This window comes from Triturus cristatus, chromosome 4_1 (assembly GCF_964204655.1).
Source record: "Triturus cristatus chromosome 4_1, aTriCri1.1, whole genome shotgun sequence".
Lineage (NCBI taxonomy): Eukaryota > Metazoa > Chordata > Amphibia > Caudata > Salamandridae > Triturus > Triturus cristatus.
The window spans coordinates 365,839,996-365,858,452 of record NC_140585.1 but is presented as its reverse complement, the minus strand read 5'-3'; the positions used below and the strand labels follow the sequence as shown (position 1 = coordinate 365,858,452).

General features: G+C 40.1%; 1 protein-coding gene across 3 annotated transcripts in view; it reads right to left on the bottom strand.

The window, feature by feature from the left end:
• Window positions 1-11,993: 11,993 nt before the first annotated feature.
• BICD1 (BICD cargo adaptor 1) overlaps window positions 11,994-18,457 on the bottom strand; it is a 726,242-nt gene continuing 719,778 nt past the window's right edge. For all 3 annotated transcript variants that reach the window (XM_085652393.1, XM_085652395.1, XM_085652396.1), the window contains one exon: window positions 11,994-15,262. In XM_085652393.1, coding sequence (XP_085508519.1) covers window positions 15,172-15,262 — 91 coding nt within the window. In that variant the 3' untranslated portion in view covers window positions 11,994-15,171. The remainder of the gene's footprint in view (window positions 15,263-18,457) is intronic.

The following is an 18,457-nucleotide window of genomic DNA, read 5'->3' as shown; positions in this document are numbered from 1 at the left end:
GGCAGCCCCCAGTCAGGGCCAATGATCAGGGCGCCCTCAACAGCCCTATGACTTCCCAAACTGAGCGTGTCTTCTCTGGTGCATCTGGAAGTCCCGCAAGCCAGTAGGTGGTCACTCTGCACTGCCCATTGCAGCGGCACCCGGCGGCGTCTACATCCCCTCAAAGTTCCAGAGTGGCCTCGGCACTCCTGTTGCAGGATTCCACAGCAGCACTCTCCCCCTTGGCTGGGCAGATGACAGGACCTCCCGGGTTGCCACTGGTGTTGTTGTCAGCTGCGGAGCCCACTGCCCCTCATGTGCCTGCACTTTCCCAGGCAATGCTGCGACCACCAAGCAGGCTGCAGTCTTGGTAGGGAGCAGCGTTGGAACCCTTCAAGGCTGGCACATTTCAGCAAACAGTGCCGCCAGTGGTGGATTATTGGCGCCTCACAGATGCTTCATCTCGGTCTGACCCCAGAATCTTCTGCTCAACAGTGCTGAGACAGACCATTTGTCATGCAGATACATATACAAAAAGAATAAGTAAACTCTTATTCGGAAAAAAAATCCAAAACTTGCAATTCAGCTAATACAGGCTAAATAGCACTGTTATATCATTATAGTACCAGCATTACTCTTGCTTTTACAGTTACTCTCTTGCAAGCACTATAATCGTTACCTTCACAGGAGTGAAAGTTGGGTAACATTATACCTTTTCAAAAAGGTTTAACATAGGTGTCTTATAAATACTTTCTTTATCTGACAAATATTCACAAACAGGAAACTAACATTCATATGCAAATGTTCACGTCCTCTCAAACGATTTCATTTGGAGCATATTCAGCAACCAATTCCAATCAAAATCTTACATTCATTTGGAGGTTCTGTAGATTTCTCTTGACTATGATCTTTGCAGTCCTTGTATCCAAAGTATTGTGATACATGTTTTAGTAGGTTATTAAATTAGTAAAGGCAATGTTATCTCCAGTTCCTTTGCCAAAGATTTATCTTGAGTCTCTCTGCCTAAGTTTCAGTCAGAGCATTGAACCAATGTCATTTCCTTTGTTTCACCACCTTCCTGGGTGACCTTCACACATACTGATGTTATTTCTGCATTTTAAGTTTGGTGCAGGTATCTGGTTGTAAGTAAGAACTGAATGCTTTCAGTGCGCTTGCATAAAATTCATATTATCAATGAATTAACTTAAATCCTCATATATTATGAAGCAGTAGTTCCTGATGTGTTGTGAAACTGCATGTGGATTCTTGTCAGGTTGACACTAACCAGGCAATCCGGATCCAATAGGGACTATGTTAATCTTTGAACCTCCCTGAACCCACTGTCAACCATATAAAGGATGGTATGCTGGTCAGCAGTAGACCGGGGAAAGAGGATTGGGACAAAAGAGAGAAACAGAGACACTGAATATCTTCACACTGACTGTATTTATAGATAGTCTTAACTTGCAGCACAGAATTGTTGACTTCTAAAACAAGAAAAACCTTTTTCAGAACGTCATCATTTAAATTCCAATTCACTATTCCTAGTATGAGATATGGTATACCGTGTGGCAATCTCAGTATTTTTGTCGGTTGAAACTCTGTGACTTCCTAGAGCTGAAATGTAAATTATTCCTCTATTTTAGATGCAAGAAAAACTTGAAGTTTAATAAACATTTCAATATAGATAACAATATTCAGAGATTCGTGCATTAAGTATGTGATTTGAATGATTTTCAGTGTATCTAGTTCATCAGCTATAACATTATGAATACACATTAATATTGAAATGTATCTTCTGACTATAAAGTCAATTTGCCACCACTGGCTAAACCTTCATTACCATATGTAACTCAAAAGAAACAAAAGTCTGTATAAGTTGAGGAGCTTTCTCATTCCTCCTCTGAAGTAAATAATGCAAAGTTTAGAGTTCATTATCTGTGAATGTCTCCAAGTAATAGTGTACCAATACCAAGATGTATGGTAAAACACCACAGAATCCTCCATAAGGGAAGGAAGCGTGATCACCCGCAATGAGTTAAAGTTTGGCTTTACTTATGAAAAAATTGGGAACGAAACAGAGAAATATACAGGACTTCTTTTACTCCTGAGATAACCCAGGCTCACTATTTGAGATTCACCTTCTTAAACAATTTGGTCCTGATGAAGGTGGTTGCAAAGCCTTCCCACCGAAACGTTCGTTGACCACGGTACACATGGGAAATCCCTTTCAGGACACCATACCAGTGGAATAAGTCTAGATTAGGGTATGTGTGACTGTTTGTTTGATGAGAGAATGACTGCGAGACGGTTGTTCCTGGGGTTACTGTTGATTTTTACTATATTAAATCAATGACTTTTGTATGTCAAGTTTGTCCTGTAATATATGATATTTATAAATTGATGTTTTCTGTATTTATGTTATGTTAGTGGTTGTTTCCCCACATATGAATTGTACAATATGTGTTATAATTTGCCATAAATGAATTGATATAATACAAAAATCACAGAAAATTATTGCAAATTAAAAAAAAGAGAGAAAAATATTTTGTATGTATAAAAAAGTATAAATCAAATGTATATTTTTAAAATAATCTGTTATGTCTGATACATGGGTTGGGGTCCTGTCTAATGTTTGAGCCCAAAGGAGGCCGTATATAAAGAGATATAGGTCTGACAAGAGTATTTTTTTACACCAATATCAAGATGCCACAATCTCAAGTACTCAAGTATTAACCCGGAATACTTCTCTGTATCCAGTAAGTCTTGCTAACTCCAGGCAAGAGCATGCTCAATTCCGATCTATGGCAACAAGTGTCTGGATCCAGCAACTAGGTATCATATTTGCTTAACAAGGAACGCTCTACAACATGAGGAATCTATACTCTACTACCATTGCAAGTCTTGTGAGAGTCCTGTGGTGCTCTCTGACATGTAGTCTGTGTTGAACCACTTGTGCATTTCGTGTAGAGGTAACGTGGCCGATGTGACGCCTCACACCAAGCAGCACCCACACTTTGCATGTACCACTGTACACTTCTGCAACAGAAGACTTGAACACCTAAGACGTTCAGAGTAGCACATCTCTATGCCTGCCTGATATATACATTTGAGTGCAGGTGCCTATCATGACCATCCTTTTTCAGTATAATAAAACAGCTGTGAAACTTTACTTCTGTTAAGTGGGATTGCTGTTAATTCATGAAAAACAGAGCTGGCAAAAAGACCCTGTTAAACCACAGAAGGATTATTAGAATTATCTACCCCTTATGATGAACTACATATCCTCCTTGGAGTACTGCCAATCATCTGAGAATTAATTAGACATTTGTCTTACTAATCACTGTTGGGACACTTTTCCTTCAAAGGTATCCCTGTCATGTGGCAAATTGATTAGGAATGTAGCGTCAGATGTACAAAAAAGTGGTCACAAATTACAACTAGTATTTTTGCCACCAGTAAAGAATATGTATTAGTAAGTCTGTTTGTAAAATTCCGAATTGTAGTGGATTGTAATCTGACCTACCTCATGAATATTAATGGGGTAAATTGTGATTCACTATGATTTGAGGACATTACATAGATGGTGGACTGTGATTTATTTTTAGTAAACTTTTTTTTAACTGCTGTCCGTTTTCCATAAAGAAAATGAGATTTGAAAAGTTTATTTGAGAGCTTGTCCACTGCCTACTCCCCAGCAAACATTTTCTTTAAATTCACAAAGGGGAGTGGTCACTTCCCTTTTGCAAATGTCATCACAGCTCAAGAGACAGTCATTTTTCAATGTTTTGCAATCAGATTTCAGTCCCAAAACATTGACACAGACCATAAAGATTCTGTATTTGGAATAGATCTAGAACACTACCCTTACAAATAATGATTTAATAATGGGTCGGAATTCCATTTTTGGAGATGGTAAAAGAATACTGATCCTGAAATGGGATTAGTACATTCACAAAAGCATTTTAGTGGATGCAAACACTGAGTCAGATTGTTTGCCAGTGTTAAAATGCTTAGCAAATCAGGCCCGTCATTTTTTGCATATTTAGTCTTGTTTTTGCTACTACTAATCGACCAATGCTTCAGTAAACCTCCTTGCCTCGTTACGTTTAGTAGGACTACTCCAGTTCTTGTGTAGGGGTCTTTCCTTCATCTGGATTGCTATGAATGTTTTCAGGCAATTGTGCATTGGAAACCACGATGTTATCTGCAATTTCTGTGTTTTTATCTTTCTATAATTGTCAAAGAATTAATTCAGTATTGCTATTACCATTATTCCAATGTTTAAGGCAGTTTTAGTTACACAGCAGTTTGAACATTCTTAAGCATAGTTAATAGAGTTCAAGATGTTAATTAGTGGCTTCATTTCATAATTTTTTGTTTTAGGTACAAGTGGCACTCTTGAAACTATACCTTTGACATGGATAAGTATTCCATATAGATTATTAATATGCATAAGCAAAACATTCTTTGTAAAAAACATATTCATATTGCTTGGTCTTCTTCTGTTATACATGTATTAACGTAATTTGTGAATGGGTGGACATGCAAATTCCCGGTTACGCCACTATTCTGATTCCTGTATTGAAAAAATGAAATGCTACAAATCTTTTGGCTTATAAACGGTTTGCAATTTTGGATGCAGTTCGCAAAATATTTGCAAAAATTCTATGTGAAGAGTGTTTAGCTTACAAAAAAAATGAATAACAACATTTCAGACAGGACAGTGGCAAATTCTATTATTCTAGACAGTAGCACATTCTAGTATTTCAGTATAAAACATCTGTATTCTTATTCCTCTTATGCATTCAGATTATACAAGGGAAGAGCTTTTGTACTAAGCTTTCTTCGATGTTAGCAGAGCATTAATTTGTGGTAATCATATTTTAACCTGGCAGAAACTATTGCGACAGGATATACCTCTGTCGCTATTGTTAATGTTCTAGATCCTTTAAATTGATAACTGAGGATCCTTCTTGGTGACAAGATTCAATTAAGTCAGATGACTACATCTGGGGTACATTACCAGATCCGGACTGGCTGTAGTAGCATTGGGCATTATCCCGGGAGGCTGGAAGGGTGGGGGCAGTTTTTACTACATTGGGGGCTGGGTTTGTTACTGGGGGCCGGTTTTGCAGCGATGCTGCAATATCAGCCCCCAGTAAGAAAAACAGCAGTGCTTTACACGTGCAACCACCCCCCTCCTCACCACTCCGAGGGCTGGTCTGATACAATTGCCAGGGCTATTCTGGGTTCCCAGTCTGGCCCTGCACATTACCCCTTCATCAGTCCTACTCGTCACAGCCATAACAACTTGAGCTGGTCCTGCCTCTGAGACAGATGCTGTTTTCCACTACCACAATCCATGGTTTGCGCTTAATACCCCATCTCTCTTCCATCACATCCTTCTTTTTCTGTCTTAAGGACAGACCGACATGCGTTTGGCAATAAGATAAGCTTACTTGTATAGCAGACTGTTAAGTTAGTGCAGCAGTTTGGGTGTTCTTCCAGTTTAAGTGCGCTAGCTAGGGTGTGAAATTGATGTGAGCATTGTGTACATGCTTTGAACAATATAACTGTAAAGAATAAATATCTTCTGCCACTTATCCCAGTTTTGGTAGATTAAATAAACGAGTCCACATATACACTAAACTAGATTTGAGAAGGGCTTATAATTTATTATGGTTCCGCAAAGGAGATGAATGGAAGACCGCTTTCAAAACCTGATTTAGTTTATTTGAGTACCTTGTAATGCTGTTTGGGTTATGTCAGTCCTCAGCGGCATTCCAATATTTTATCAACGATGTGCTCAAGGAATTCTTAGACCATTTTGATATAGTTTACATCAATGGCATCCTGATATATTCCCAAAATGAAAATAACCATGTTCAACATGTAGCAGCTGTCTTGGGTGCCCTAAGAAAATAAATTGTATTGTAAGCTAGCTAAATGCGAGTTCCATGTAACAGAAGTTGAGTTTATGGAGGTCATTCTATCTCCATCTGGCATGAGTACAGCAGAACGCAAGGTCCACTTAACAAATGCGGAGGAAAGCACAACTCAGGTGAACTTTAACAGCATTAATGAAGCATCAAGCGCTGAGGAAAAGCGCAGTTGTTTGGAGTTTCAAAGAAACAATGAAGTAAAGCGCTGACGTAAGCTCAGTTCTGAAAAGAAGTTAAGGCATATCTATTTGATAACACTGAGAAAAGCTTTAAGATAATCACAAGCCATATTCATAGCTAGAAGGTTCATGATATGCGTATTATTCCCTCATGTGAGAAACATTGTTGTAAAAGAACAATTGTATCAAGGCGTTCTTCTCTCTCATTTTCTGAAAGATAAATAAGGATCTTAGTCTGGAAAGCCTAATTCCCTTTGGAAGGAAAGATTTTAAAGGAATTTATCAAAGGTACCAGTGGTATTACAAGCATATACATTTTAGATGATTATTGAATTTGAGACATACACATGCTATACTAATATTTCTTAAATTTGTCATTTCAGACCTGCTTCCCAGCAGTCCCTTTCCCTCCACCTTCCCCTCACCTGGTGTCTCAAGGGCCCTGTGTTGGTTTAATTTAGTAACCCAGTGGTGCCTGGAGGTGGGTCCATTCTTAACATTGTGCCATTCCTGAGAAGCATCAGAGTCTGTCCTGACAGATATGACAAATCCCCCAGACAGAATTATGTATTGCTGCATTCCTGTAAGTTGGGTGGAACACACCAGAGAAGGGAGAGTTAACCTTCCCGAGTACAGTTCAAACGGTGCTCTTTCATTCAGAGAGAGGTCAGAAGGAAGGTCCCTGGGCACATCTCAGGAAGGAGATGGGTGCTGATAAGAGTGTCATAAAGAGCAGGGCTGAGGCCCTGGGCTAGCCTTTTGATAAACATATCAGTGTGACTGACATCAAGGTGTGAACTCTAGTCAAGCCCACAGTCTGTGTAGTGGGGCTATCAGCTTTGGAAACTCGAATGCTGTGACAGACATTTTTCTAGAGGAAGGGAGGGCAGAAGAGTGGGCACTTCAAAAGGAAGGAGACCCCCAACTTAAAATTTAGAGACTCAGATACTCAGACTCTTAATCACATTTGGTGTCTGGAAATGGACTATACGAAGAGAGCTTGTGACCCCAAAAACTGTCATCTATCAAGCAGCCAGTCGGGCTGTGCGAGGAGGTGAAGATCCTTAAGACTTGTACCTATGACTAGGACTGGGGGCCAAGGCCTATTAGACTCTGAGCTCAGTCTGGGGACATCACCCAGGGAATCAAAGACCACCTGCCCTGAAGCTTGGAGCACCAGCGCCTGCCTAACTGCCAAGACCTGTGCGCCCTGTGAGGAAGAAGAAAGCATTGTAGGGAAATACAAAACAATAAATATACTTAGACACAGATCTAAGGAAAGATATACTCCTTGTTGGGTCGGATTCTCTATGTATGACTATTAAGAATAATGATAACATAGTTTACATTGAGGATAAAATAACTCAAGGGAGGAGATAATTAATTTTTCTCGTCACCATAACGTAGAAATATTATTAATCCCTAGGCGTTAGTTTTTCCTTTATACTTGTTCAAGTACCCAGATGCCAAAGGGTTATTATGGGTTCCCCCCTTCTTTTCTAAAGGTGTATGCCAGAGGGGGTCACTGGTACCAGCAAGGAGTGTGGCTTGCTTGGGATTGTCTTGGGAGGAGTGTAGCTGCCGTAGAGACAGCTATGCACCTTCGCCAGGACAAGGGATCAGCATCAGGACCTTTGCGCTACCCCCTCCCCCATTGTGGAATGAAACAAATGACCTACCCTGCCAGAAGGAGCCGTGAAGAACCTCTGGTGGCTGCAGACGCACTACAGCATGTGAAGAACTCAAGGACCACCCAGCACAGCCCGCCTGGGCAGCGTGCAGTGAACTCACCCGCATGAGCTGCTGTATGACTGATTTCAGGTCAATCGGCCCTGGGGTATCTTATTTGCTGTATAGCCCTTCGGTCCTGGAACACTTTTGACTATAATGCAGAATTGCAGTGGACTATTGAGACTTGGACAACTAGCGGGGCTTACCCTGGAGTTTATAGCAGACTGTTAAGTTAGTGCAGCAGTTTGGGTGTTCTTCCAGTTTAAGTGCGCTAGCTAGGGTGTGAAATTGATGTGAGCATTGTGTACATGCTTTGAACAATATAACTGTAAAGAATAAATATCTTCTGCCACTTATCCCAGTTTTGGTAGATTAAATAAACGAGTCCACATATACACTAAACTAGATTTGAGAAGGGCTTATAATTTATTATGGTTCCGCAAAGGAGATGAATGGAAGACCGCTTTCAAAACCTGATTTAGTTTATTTGAGTACCTTGTAATGCTGTTTGGGTTATGTCAGTCCTCAGCGGCATTCCAATATTTTATCAACGATGTGCTCAAGGAATTCTTAGACCATTTTGATATAGTTTACATCAATGGCATCCTGATATATTCCCAAAATGAAAATAACCATGTTCAACATGTAGCAGCTGTCTTGGGTGCCCTAAGAAAATAAATTGTATTGTAAGCTAGCTAAATGCGAGTTCCATGTAACAGAAGTTGAGTTTATGGAGGTCATTCTATCTCCATCTGGCATGAGTACAGCAGAACGCAAGGTCCACTTAACAAATGCGGAGGAAAGCACAACTCAGGTGAACTTTAACAGCATTAATGAAGCATCAAGCGCTGAGGAAAAGCGCAGTTGTTTGGAGTTTCAAAGAAACAATGAAGTAAAGCGCTGACGTAAGCTCAGTTCTGAAAAGAAGTTAAGGCATATCTATTTGATAACACTGAGAAAAGCTTTAAGATAATCACAAGCCATATTCATAGCTAGAAGGTTCATGATATGCGTATTATTCCCTCATGTGAGAAACATTGTTGTAAAAGAACAATTGTATCAAGGCGTTCTTCTCTCTCATTTTCTGAAAGATAAATAAGGATCTTAGTCTGGAAAGCCTAATTCCCTTTGGAAGGAAAGATTTTAAAGGAATTTATCAAAGGTACCAGTGGTATTACAAGCATATACATTTTAGATGATTATTGAATTTGAGACATACACATGCTATACTAATATTTCTTAAATTTGTCATTTCAGACCTGCTTCCCAGCAGTCCCTTTCCCTCCACCTTCCCCTCACCTGGTGTCTCAAGGGCCCTGTGTTGGTTTAATTTAGTAACCCAGTGGTGCCTGGAGGTGGGTCCATTCTTAACATTGTGCCATTCCTGAGAAGCATCAGAGTCTGTCCTGACAGATATGACAAATCCCCCAGACAGAATTATGTATTGCTGCATTCCTGTAAGTTGGGTGGAACACACCAGAGAAGGGAGAGTTAACCTTCCCGAGTACAGTTCAAACGGTGCTCTTTCATTCAGAGAGAGGTCAGAAGGAAGGTCCCTGGGCACATCTCAGGAAGGAGATGGGTGCTGATAAGAGTGTCATAAAGAGCAGGGCTGAGGCCCTGGGCTAGCCTTTTGATAAACATATCAGTGTGACTGACATCAAGGTGTGAACTCTAGTCAAGCCCACAGTCTGTGTAGTGGGGCTATCAGCTTTGGAAACTCGAATGCTGTGACAGACATTTTTCTAGAGGAAGGGAGGGCAGAAGAGTGGGCACTTCAAAAGGAAGGAGACCCCCAACTTAAAATTTAGAGACTCAGATACTCAGACTCTTAATCACATTTGGTGTCTGGAAATGGACTATACGAAGAGAGCTTGTGACCCCAAAAACTGTCATCTATCAAGCAGCCAGTCGGGCTGTGCGAGGAGGTGAAGATCCTTAAGACTTGTACCTATGACTAGGACTGGGGGCCAAGGCCTATTAGACTCTGAGCTCAGTCTGGGGACATCACCCAGGGAATCAAAGACCACCTGCCCTGAAGCTTGGAGCACCAGCGCCTGCCTAACTGCCAAGACCTGTGCGCCCTGTGAGGAAGAAGAAAGCATTGTAGGGAAATACAAAACAATAAATATACTTAGACACAGATCTAAGGAAAGATATACTCCTTGTTGGGTCGGATTCTCTATGTATGACTATTAAGAATAATGATAACATAGTTTACATTGAGGATAAAATAACTCAAGGGAGGAGATAATTAATTTTTCTCGTCACCATAACGTAGAAATATTATTAATCCCTAGGCGTTAGTTTTTCCTTTATACTTGTTCAAGTACCCAGATGCCAAAGGGTTATTATGGGTTCCCCCCTTCTTTTCTAAAGGTGTATGCCAGAGGGGGTCACTGGTACCAGCAAGGAGTGTGGCTTGCTTGGGATTGTCTTGGGAGGAGTGTAGCTGCCGTAGAGACAGCTATGCACCTTCGCCAGGACAAGGGATCAGCATCAGGACCTTTGCGCTACCCCCTCCCCCATTGTGGAATGAAACAAATGACCTACCCTGCCAGAAGGAGCCGTGAAGAACCTCTGGTGGCTGCAGACGCACTACAGCATGTGAAGAACTCAAGGACCACCCAGCACAGCCCGCCTGGGCAGCGTGCAGTGAACTCACCCGCATGAGCTGCTGTATGACTGATTTCAGGTCAATCGGCCCTGGGGTATCTTATTTGCTGTATAGCCCTTCGGTCCTGGAACACTTTTGACTATAATGCAGAATTGCAGTGGACTATTGAGACTTGGACAACTAGCGGGGCTTACCCTGGAGTTTTTCTACGGTGAAAGGGGAATAACCACTATCGCTAGAGTGAGGAGGGGCACAGGAAACTGCCTATGAAACACTAGAACCCAAACCTCAGGGGGGCTGTGCAGTTGTTTGTGAATGTTGTATTTACCTTTGTAAAATGAAATACTTATTTATATTTAGCTGGATGACAATATATTACTGCTGCTTCTGCCTATATTTTGAGGTGTGAGCCTGTGTTCACCACCTGCATCTACCTCCCACACTATCCTCAGTGTAAAGTACTGAAGGGGAACTTGGCCAGTTGCTCATGATCCTTAGTAAGGCCTGGCACCGGGAAATCAGGAGTAAATGACTTCAACCCCATTGGCTGGTCCCAGTAACTCCTGCTTGCTCTGTGGCCCTCTGAAAGGGGTTCTGACACTTTTTTAAAATCATTTTCAAATACATTGTGTGCAATGTGACACAAATGTCATAATGAAATTCCTACCTTCAGACTATGTCCTGCCCCCTGTTTTTATTAGTAAATTAATGGAATATAAATTCTCAGACTTGAAAACATTTGAGATCCTTCAAAGCAATGAAATGATCCAGAAAGCATTTGAAAACACATTTATTTCTGTGTTACATAATATTGTTTTTAAATTGATTGTACATTATGAAAGATTGCTAAAGAATGTATGTCTGGGTGTACAGCTTATATCAGTGCAATAGGTCAGATTTCCCACATTTGTTTTAGAAATGACAATTGAAAATTATACACTGTAAAACGTACATAATTAAATTTGTATTAAGAGGCCATGAAAGTCAAATCAGCATCCAGTGCATGGCCCGGCAGGTTTGAGCATGCACACATCTTATGCGAGGATACTCATATGCATATTGCATGTTGATTTGGGATGCCTTTTTGATTATAAAGGAATAACATATTCCACAAATACAACAAAAGTGTATTTCATTCTGCATTGATCAATAATTATTCTGCCTGATCTTAAAAGAGGTCAGGTCAGAAAACATAACATACCTGTGCTAGGGCATTTTCACTGAGATTTGCACTAAAACTTGGGAACAAATAGCGAAAAAATATTTTTTTCATTATGTATAGTTTCTTATATTGTACTTTTCTACAACAAGAGCCAAATCTAACCATTCTTTTGGTAGATCGGATGATTTCTTTCAATAACTCTCTATTTTTGGGACAAGAATTTATTTGTCATGAAGGCTAATTATACATATTCAGTGACCATTTTGGTTTAACATAGCTTTCCATCTGTTATTACGAAACAAAATTATATAAACGACTTGGCATACTTCCGCTCAAGTGTCTGTTGACCATAATAAAAAACTTCATGCAAAACTCGTAATTCCATGACCAAATAGATTTGTCAGTAGATGTGTTATTTGACAGATTTTCTGTAGCAATTTTGTCTGCTCATAAAACTCAAATTAAACCAGTCACAAATTGTGAAACACTTCAAGTTCTCCATTGCAATTAAGTAGATTCTCTGTGCTTTGTGGGCCAAATCACTCACTCTACTCAATTTCAAAGGAACTTTTGATAATAGCTAATAATATCAAGAAAATGAATTTAAAAAATCAGTGTTCAAAATGACTGCCTTAAGATATGATGGTCAATCATGTGTGTTTGCATCATGAAAATGAATTTTATTAAAACGGGTAGATATAGAACGGTATGAAACTTATTTCCAACACTTTCCACTTCTGGTCTGAAAGTGAGGCACTATAGCTTCTAGGAAAGTTCTTAAATTAAAATCATAGGTCCTCTTTGTTTATAAATTGGGGTTTACCTGGAACTAGAGAAGGTTTGCTATATGGTTTATGTTTATAATGTTTGACTTTTGCTTTTCTTACACTATTTTATACTGTTAAAGAAGTGTTCACACTCTTCTATCAAAAAGTCAATGGTGATTGTCATTTTAAAACACATTTTCAACATGTATGATATTTTTTTTTTTAACTGTAACCCATGTGTCTGGTTTACGTTTGAGGCAACATCTTAACATCTTGTTATTTCTGCAACAGGGTCCTTGATTTAGGGAACATAGCAAGTGGATAACATAAAATCAGTTTGAATACTCAAGAAACCTAAGGCAAATCAATCACTTTCTGTCCCATCTCTGTATTAATGACATAGAGTGACTGTACCATTTTTGTAATTGCATATTATTCTTCTGAGGTGTGGGTAAATTGGAAGGCTTACACCATGCAAGAGACATTGCACCTTCTATGTTTTTCTCTTTTGCAGCAGAAAAACTAGGATACATATTTTGAAGTTAATCACTCTTGGAGCATATCTTGATCATGTGGGTGTGGCATTATATGCAGGGAGGTATGGAGGTTTTTTTTTTTGGAGCAGTAGGTCTTTGATCACATGCAGATGCACAGGGTGGGTTATTGGAACTTCAGGGACTAGACCTAAGGGGAGAGAGTCCCATTGCCACACCAGAGAGTAGGGATAGAAGATGTGATGGAACCAGGAGTCCTGGAAAAGTGAGCATGTAACTAAGTGTTTACTGTCTGCACCATGGAGGCTGTAATACGCCTTTTAAGACATTATCAAGGCACATGTAATTGTAATGTCATAAATGCCATTGAAAAATATATTAGGCATATTCCTGAAATCTTGACAAGCAAGAGAAGGTATTCATATTTCTTCACAATTGATGACTTAAAACAAAAGTTATCTGATATATTTACCATAATTCCAATGCAAGATTCTCTCAAAGTTAATCAACCATCTATTCCTTGGTTAAGAAAATCCTAGTAATTTCAGCACAGCATAGTTAAACATTTGCTTTCAAGTTTATAAATTGAGTATTGCAAGTAGTGCTCTGGTGCTATGGATGGAGTTTAGGTACTTAAAAGTATCCTGAGTATATAGTATTAGGTTGACAGAGACACATGGTGCATAATGTCATTGACAATACAATTTTAAGTCTCTCCTCCCAAGAGTTTTAATGAGCAATTCCAACACACGCTTGTGTTTAGTCATCGTTGAAACAACACGGACAAACCGTCCACAAGTAAGGCCTTAAACTAGTGTACTAGATTTAAGAGATGAAAACAGAAACTTGTTTGATTTCACAATACCACAAAAATCTCACGCTAAGTTTTCACATCTCTTTCCCACCAAAGACATAGAGGAACATTGTCTTTTAAGAACTTTGGGACTCACCACATCAGCATGGTCTAGTTACTGACATTTTACACCAAGCATATAAGCCCAGGCATGAAGATTTTATTGCCAAGAATTAATCAAATAGATTAATTTGAACATATATAGATTGACACTTCAATATCCACGTGTCTATATGGAGCAATTTGACCAATACTCTTTGATCTTTTCTTTCTATGTTTAAGAATTACTGACCTAACAAAAGATCATTCTCAGCTTAAAATGTACCTCCAAACCAGAAGTGCAGGTCAAACAACCAGAAGGACACAAAGGGAAGGAGAAGTAAATTCTCTGTCATTGTGCCATCTTCAACAATACATAATAGATTTCTTTACCAGTAGTCATTAATATCACGTTAATGACTTTTAAAGCTACCACTGATTGGCAATAGCATATTTCTAAATTGGAAGCCGGTGTGATTAACGTCTTGAGATGGGTGAAATCCCTACTACAAAGTTCCAACTTCTGCAAAATTATAGTAAACAAAAGAAGCATCTAGCGGCGACTAAAAAAATCAAATGCAAATCAATGCATTTTGCTAATTGTTTAATATCTTTACATTTAGTAAAGAGCATCGTTGTAGAACTGCAACAAAAGCAGCAGCTGCATTACTGTTAATGACAGATAAGTGCATAATTATATCAGTGCAGCAACACTGGAATACAAAGGCATTTGTTATATTTCCAGTTCATCTTACTTTCAACATTTTGTGCAATAGAAATGGCGAAAACCCGGTCATCTTTGTAAGCCTTGTAGTTAACGCTAAAATAGGCTGAAAACTATTGTTCACTGAGCTCTGTCAGGATGTCTATAAATTGATAAATACATTCAACTTAACTTTTATGAAATAAACAAACTGCATTTAAAATAATGCAAATAGTGGTACAAAATAAAATAATAAATAACTATCATGCTTCAATAAAACAGAAACAAAAATATACAGTTGAAATAAATTCTCATCGCTGACCTCAGAAACATGGAAAAAATTGTTCATAATAGATTTGTTGGTCAACGTCGGGTGTAACACTGTATATCAGAGCTGAAGTTTAGCCGCTGCCCAGACATTTTTTTTGTCCATCTTTGTAGTGTATCTGTAACCCCAAAGTTTGTAGGAAAACTGTAAAAAGAATCTCCTTGATACTTTGGCTCTGTGCTGTGTGTACTTCATCTCAACCTTCTCTCCGTGGTTGCCAGACTTGCTGTTGCGTCAATCACCAACTCGCCATTGGAACCTTGGTGAAGGAGTGCCCAGGCCTAGAGCCCTTATTGTCAGACCACATAGCACCTCGGTGTTGTGAACTGTTGCCAGTTGCCACTTTGTCAGTTCTCTCACATGGCACCAGAAGGTTATGGACAAGGAGGAGTGTTGGAGAGACAGTTGAGAGGGGCACACGGAGAGCTGGAATGTGGCATCTCTTCCTGCAGACCTGCATTAGGACTGAAAAACAGAGAAAAAGTAAGAAAAACACTATAAAAAAAATATATATATATGCGTATGACTGAAGCACATGCATTACAAACTGAGCTGTGCACACATGGATATTGTCTTGGTGCTAGTGAGAAATTGTATAGCAAAGGTCCATTAACTACACTGGAGATAATGCTGTTTTTATTTTAGTTCAATTTTTTGGGATCTGCAATTATTAAAACCTCTGTTTGCATGTGCATTTTTCGAAAAGTCTCTCTCACGATTGTGTCCATATATACACAAATAAGTCACTTTTGTCCAAATGCTACAAATTGACAGCTCAATCATTTATGTCTTTTGTGGGCAAACAGTTTGCTTCTTCGGACCATTAATGACACCATAACTTTAACTCAAATTATGCACATTTAAATGTACATTAAAATGTTTAAACTGTTTTAGAAAGAAATACTTTCCAAGGCTTCTCTTGATAACATCTTGATAGAATCAACACACTTGATAACATCACTAGGATAATATCATCAATTTGACGATGTCACTGTCAGATCCAGTTTCAATCCTGTCCATATACATATAATGTCTCTGCGTGAATTTACGTATCACAAGATAAGAACATTTTTGTGGAAGAATGCTTTACAATATTTCTCTGTCCTATGAAAATATCTCACACTTCAAAACGTCAGCAGGGTAATCTTCAATCTGATGATGTCACTGTGAGATCCAATATTAATCCAGAATCTCTTTATGCCTGTTCCTTATGACAAGTTGTATGCCAGATTTATTAATCACACATAGCTTGTGCTACCATTTGCAAACTTGAAAATGTATATATATATATATATATATATGTGTACATAGAGATATATATATATATATATATACACATATATATATATAATTATTTTTAAACAAAGGCTAGAGTGACGTTATAGTTAGGGGAAAATGTCAGTTTAGATGTAAAATGTTAAATTAAAAAAACACTGAAATTGAACATAGTAATTTCATGTAAATATAACTTGCTCTCCCACCATCAACAGTCTTGCTGTCATTATGTCAGTTAATTTGTAATCAGTAATGTTAGCAATAATGTCACAGAACATGTCATGAGTGTTGTAATATGTGAGGTCCTTAGCAGTGTATGGTGAGGGCGCAAGTTATAATTTTTTGAAATAGCTGTAACTTTTGGATTTCAGTGTTTTTCTTTTAGTTTAAAATGTTATGTTTAAACCAATCTCTACACTTAACTATAACAACACTTTAAACTTTGTTTTTTCAGTTTCTTTGTGAAGTTTTTTTGTGCAAAGTACGATATTATTACCATACCTAACTATAACCTTGCTTTACCCTTCGTTTTATTCAGTGTATTTCTAGGAGATTTTTAATGTAGAGTAATATTTTATTACCATACGTAAGGCCAACCCTATGCTGTTCACTGCTGTGGCCATGCCCTGCGTCCAACCCCTGCGGGCAGCCAATCCCCCCTCCGCACATGACCTTCACTTGTTCGTGGCAAACATAGCACACTCAGGCCCCAACTCCTTTTAAAAAACAAACAAATCTGATACTGTGGGTGTCCCGTGGGAGCCAGCATGGCCCCCTGCTGTCCCGTGGGGTTTCCCCAGAAGTCCAAGGGGCTGCGCTGGCTACCACAGGATACCAACAGAACCAGGGAAACTCAAACCAATTATATTGTTTAAATTTGGCCCTAGGATGGGACCCTCCAGGACCCACCAGAAGGTACCCCTATCTTGTCCCCTTATACCTTTTGCTAAAAAATAATTCAGGACATAGGGCCTGAGTCCCGTGTCTTAAAATGGCAGCAGCAGCATTTATGGTCATGTTGCGGCTAACCAATCAGAACATGAGCTCCCGAGGAGATTGCAGGAATGAGGTGACCGATAGGAAAAAAAGCCCTCTTGGCCAATCAGACTGCTATATATGAAGTTGCGTTATCACATGACTCTTGCAAGCTTCCCATTAACCAAACTGTCCTGATACACAAAGTTTCTAAATCCTATTTCTCAAAATCTACTGAACGAATTTACACCAAATCACAAAAAACATGCTTTGTGGGCCAAAATCTAGCTTTCTGCCAAATTTAGTGTTCTGCAGTGTTCACTGTATTGTTGTTCAATTTTCCTACGGAGAACTTCATGGGGAAATTGTGTTTTGGGACCCCCCTTTTTTATCGGGCCTTTGTTGACTGATCACCCCAAAACTTTCCAGGAAGGAGCTGAGGTGAATACAATTTATTTGGGGAAAGTTGGGTGCATGGTTTCGCCAAGCAGCAAGATAGCCGCTCTTTACAGGACTCTACCGTCCGTACTTATAATCCATCAGTTATCTGGCACTGACAGAGGTTACCTATGCCAGCTATCCACCACACAGGATCCCCCCATTCTGCCTCCTAAGCGAGAGTGGCGCTGAGGAGAGTGTAGGCCTGCACATGCCGTGGTGTGGCCAGCAGCTTGGGATAGAGCCGTGCAGAGTATGCTGCCCCCAGTGACGGGGCGTATGACCTGCTGCAGGCAACCCTACATTTGTGGGCTGCTGGTGGCTGCTCTTCGTTCTTTGGGGGGGGCTCGCCCGGGATGGGACAGATTACCGTACAAGGACAATTGGTGCCCACCTGGGCCTGGAAGCTCTGGTGCAGGTATGCGGCCCGCATCTACTGAGGCCTGTTTGGTGGCACGTCTGGTGCTGCATCGCGAGGTTGCGTGCGGTACCTGTGCACGAGTGGTACCACCTCACCTGTTCTTGGACAATGCTGTCACCTGTCGACAGTTCTAGGCAGCACCATACGGGTTCGGCTCGAAAGCAGCTGTGTGTCTGACATCGGCTCCCCAGACCGGGAGCACCGCTGTGGGCATGTGGCTCTGTGCTCTTCTTCTCAGTGGCGCATCATAAGGCCTTGGCTCCGGGGGTGGTTCTGAAGTTATGCGGAGCCAGATGTCCCCTACCCTTGTGCTGGTGAGTTGGGCCCCTGCCCTGTAATCGTCCAACGCCATCCACTGCCTGCGTACCTGCTGTGACCCTATCCTGCTCTCCCACCGGCCATTGCCTCGTGTGCGGCCACACCTTGTTATTATAGCTCCTGGGCCCTGCGGGGAGCAGCATGCTTGATGCTGTGTGTTGTGCCTCGTGGATGCTATCTGCATGTGGTCCTTATACTCACCATGTGGTGTGCTTCAGTGTGATCCTCCCTCT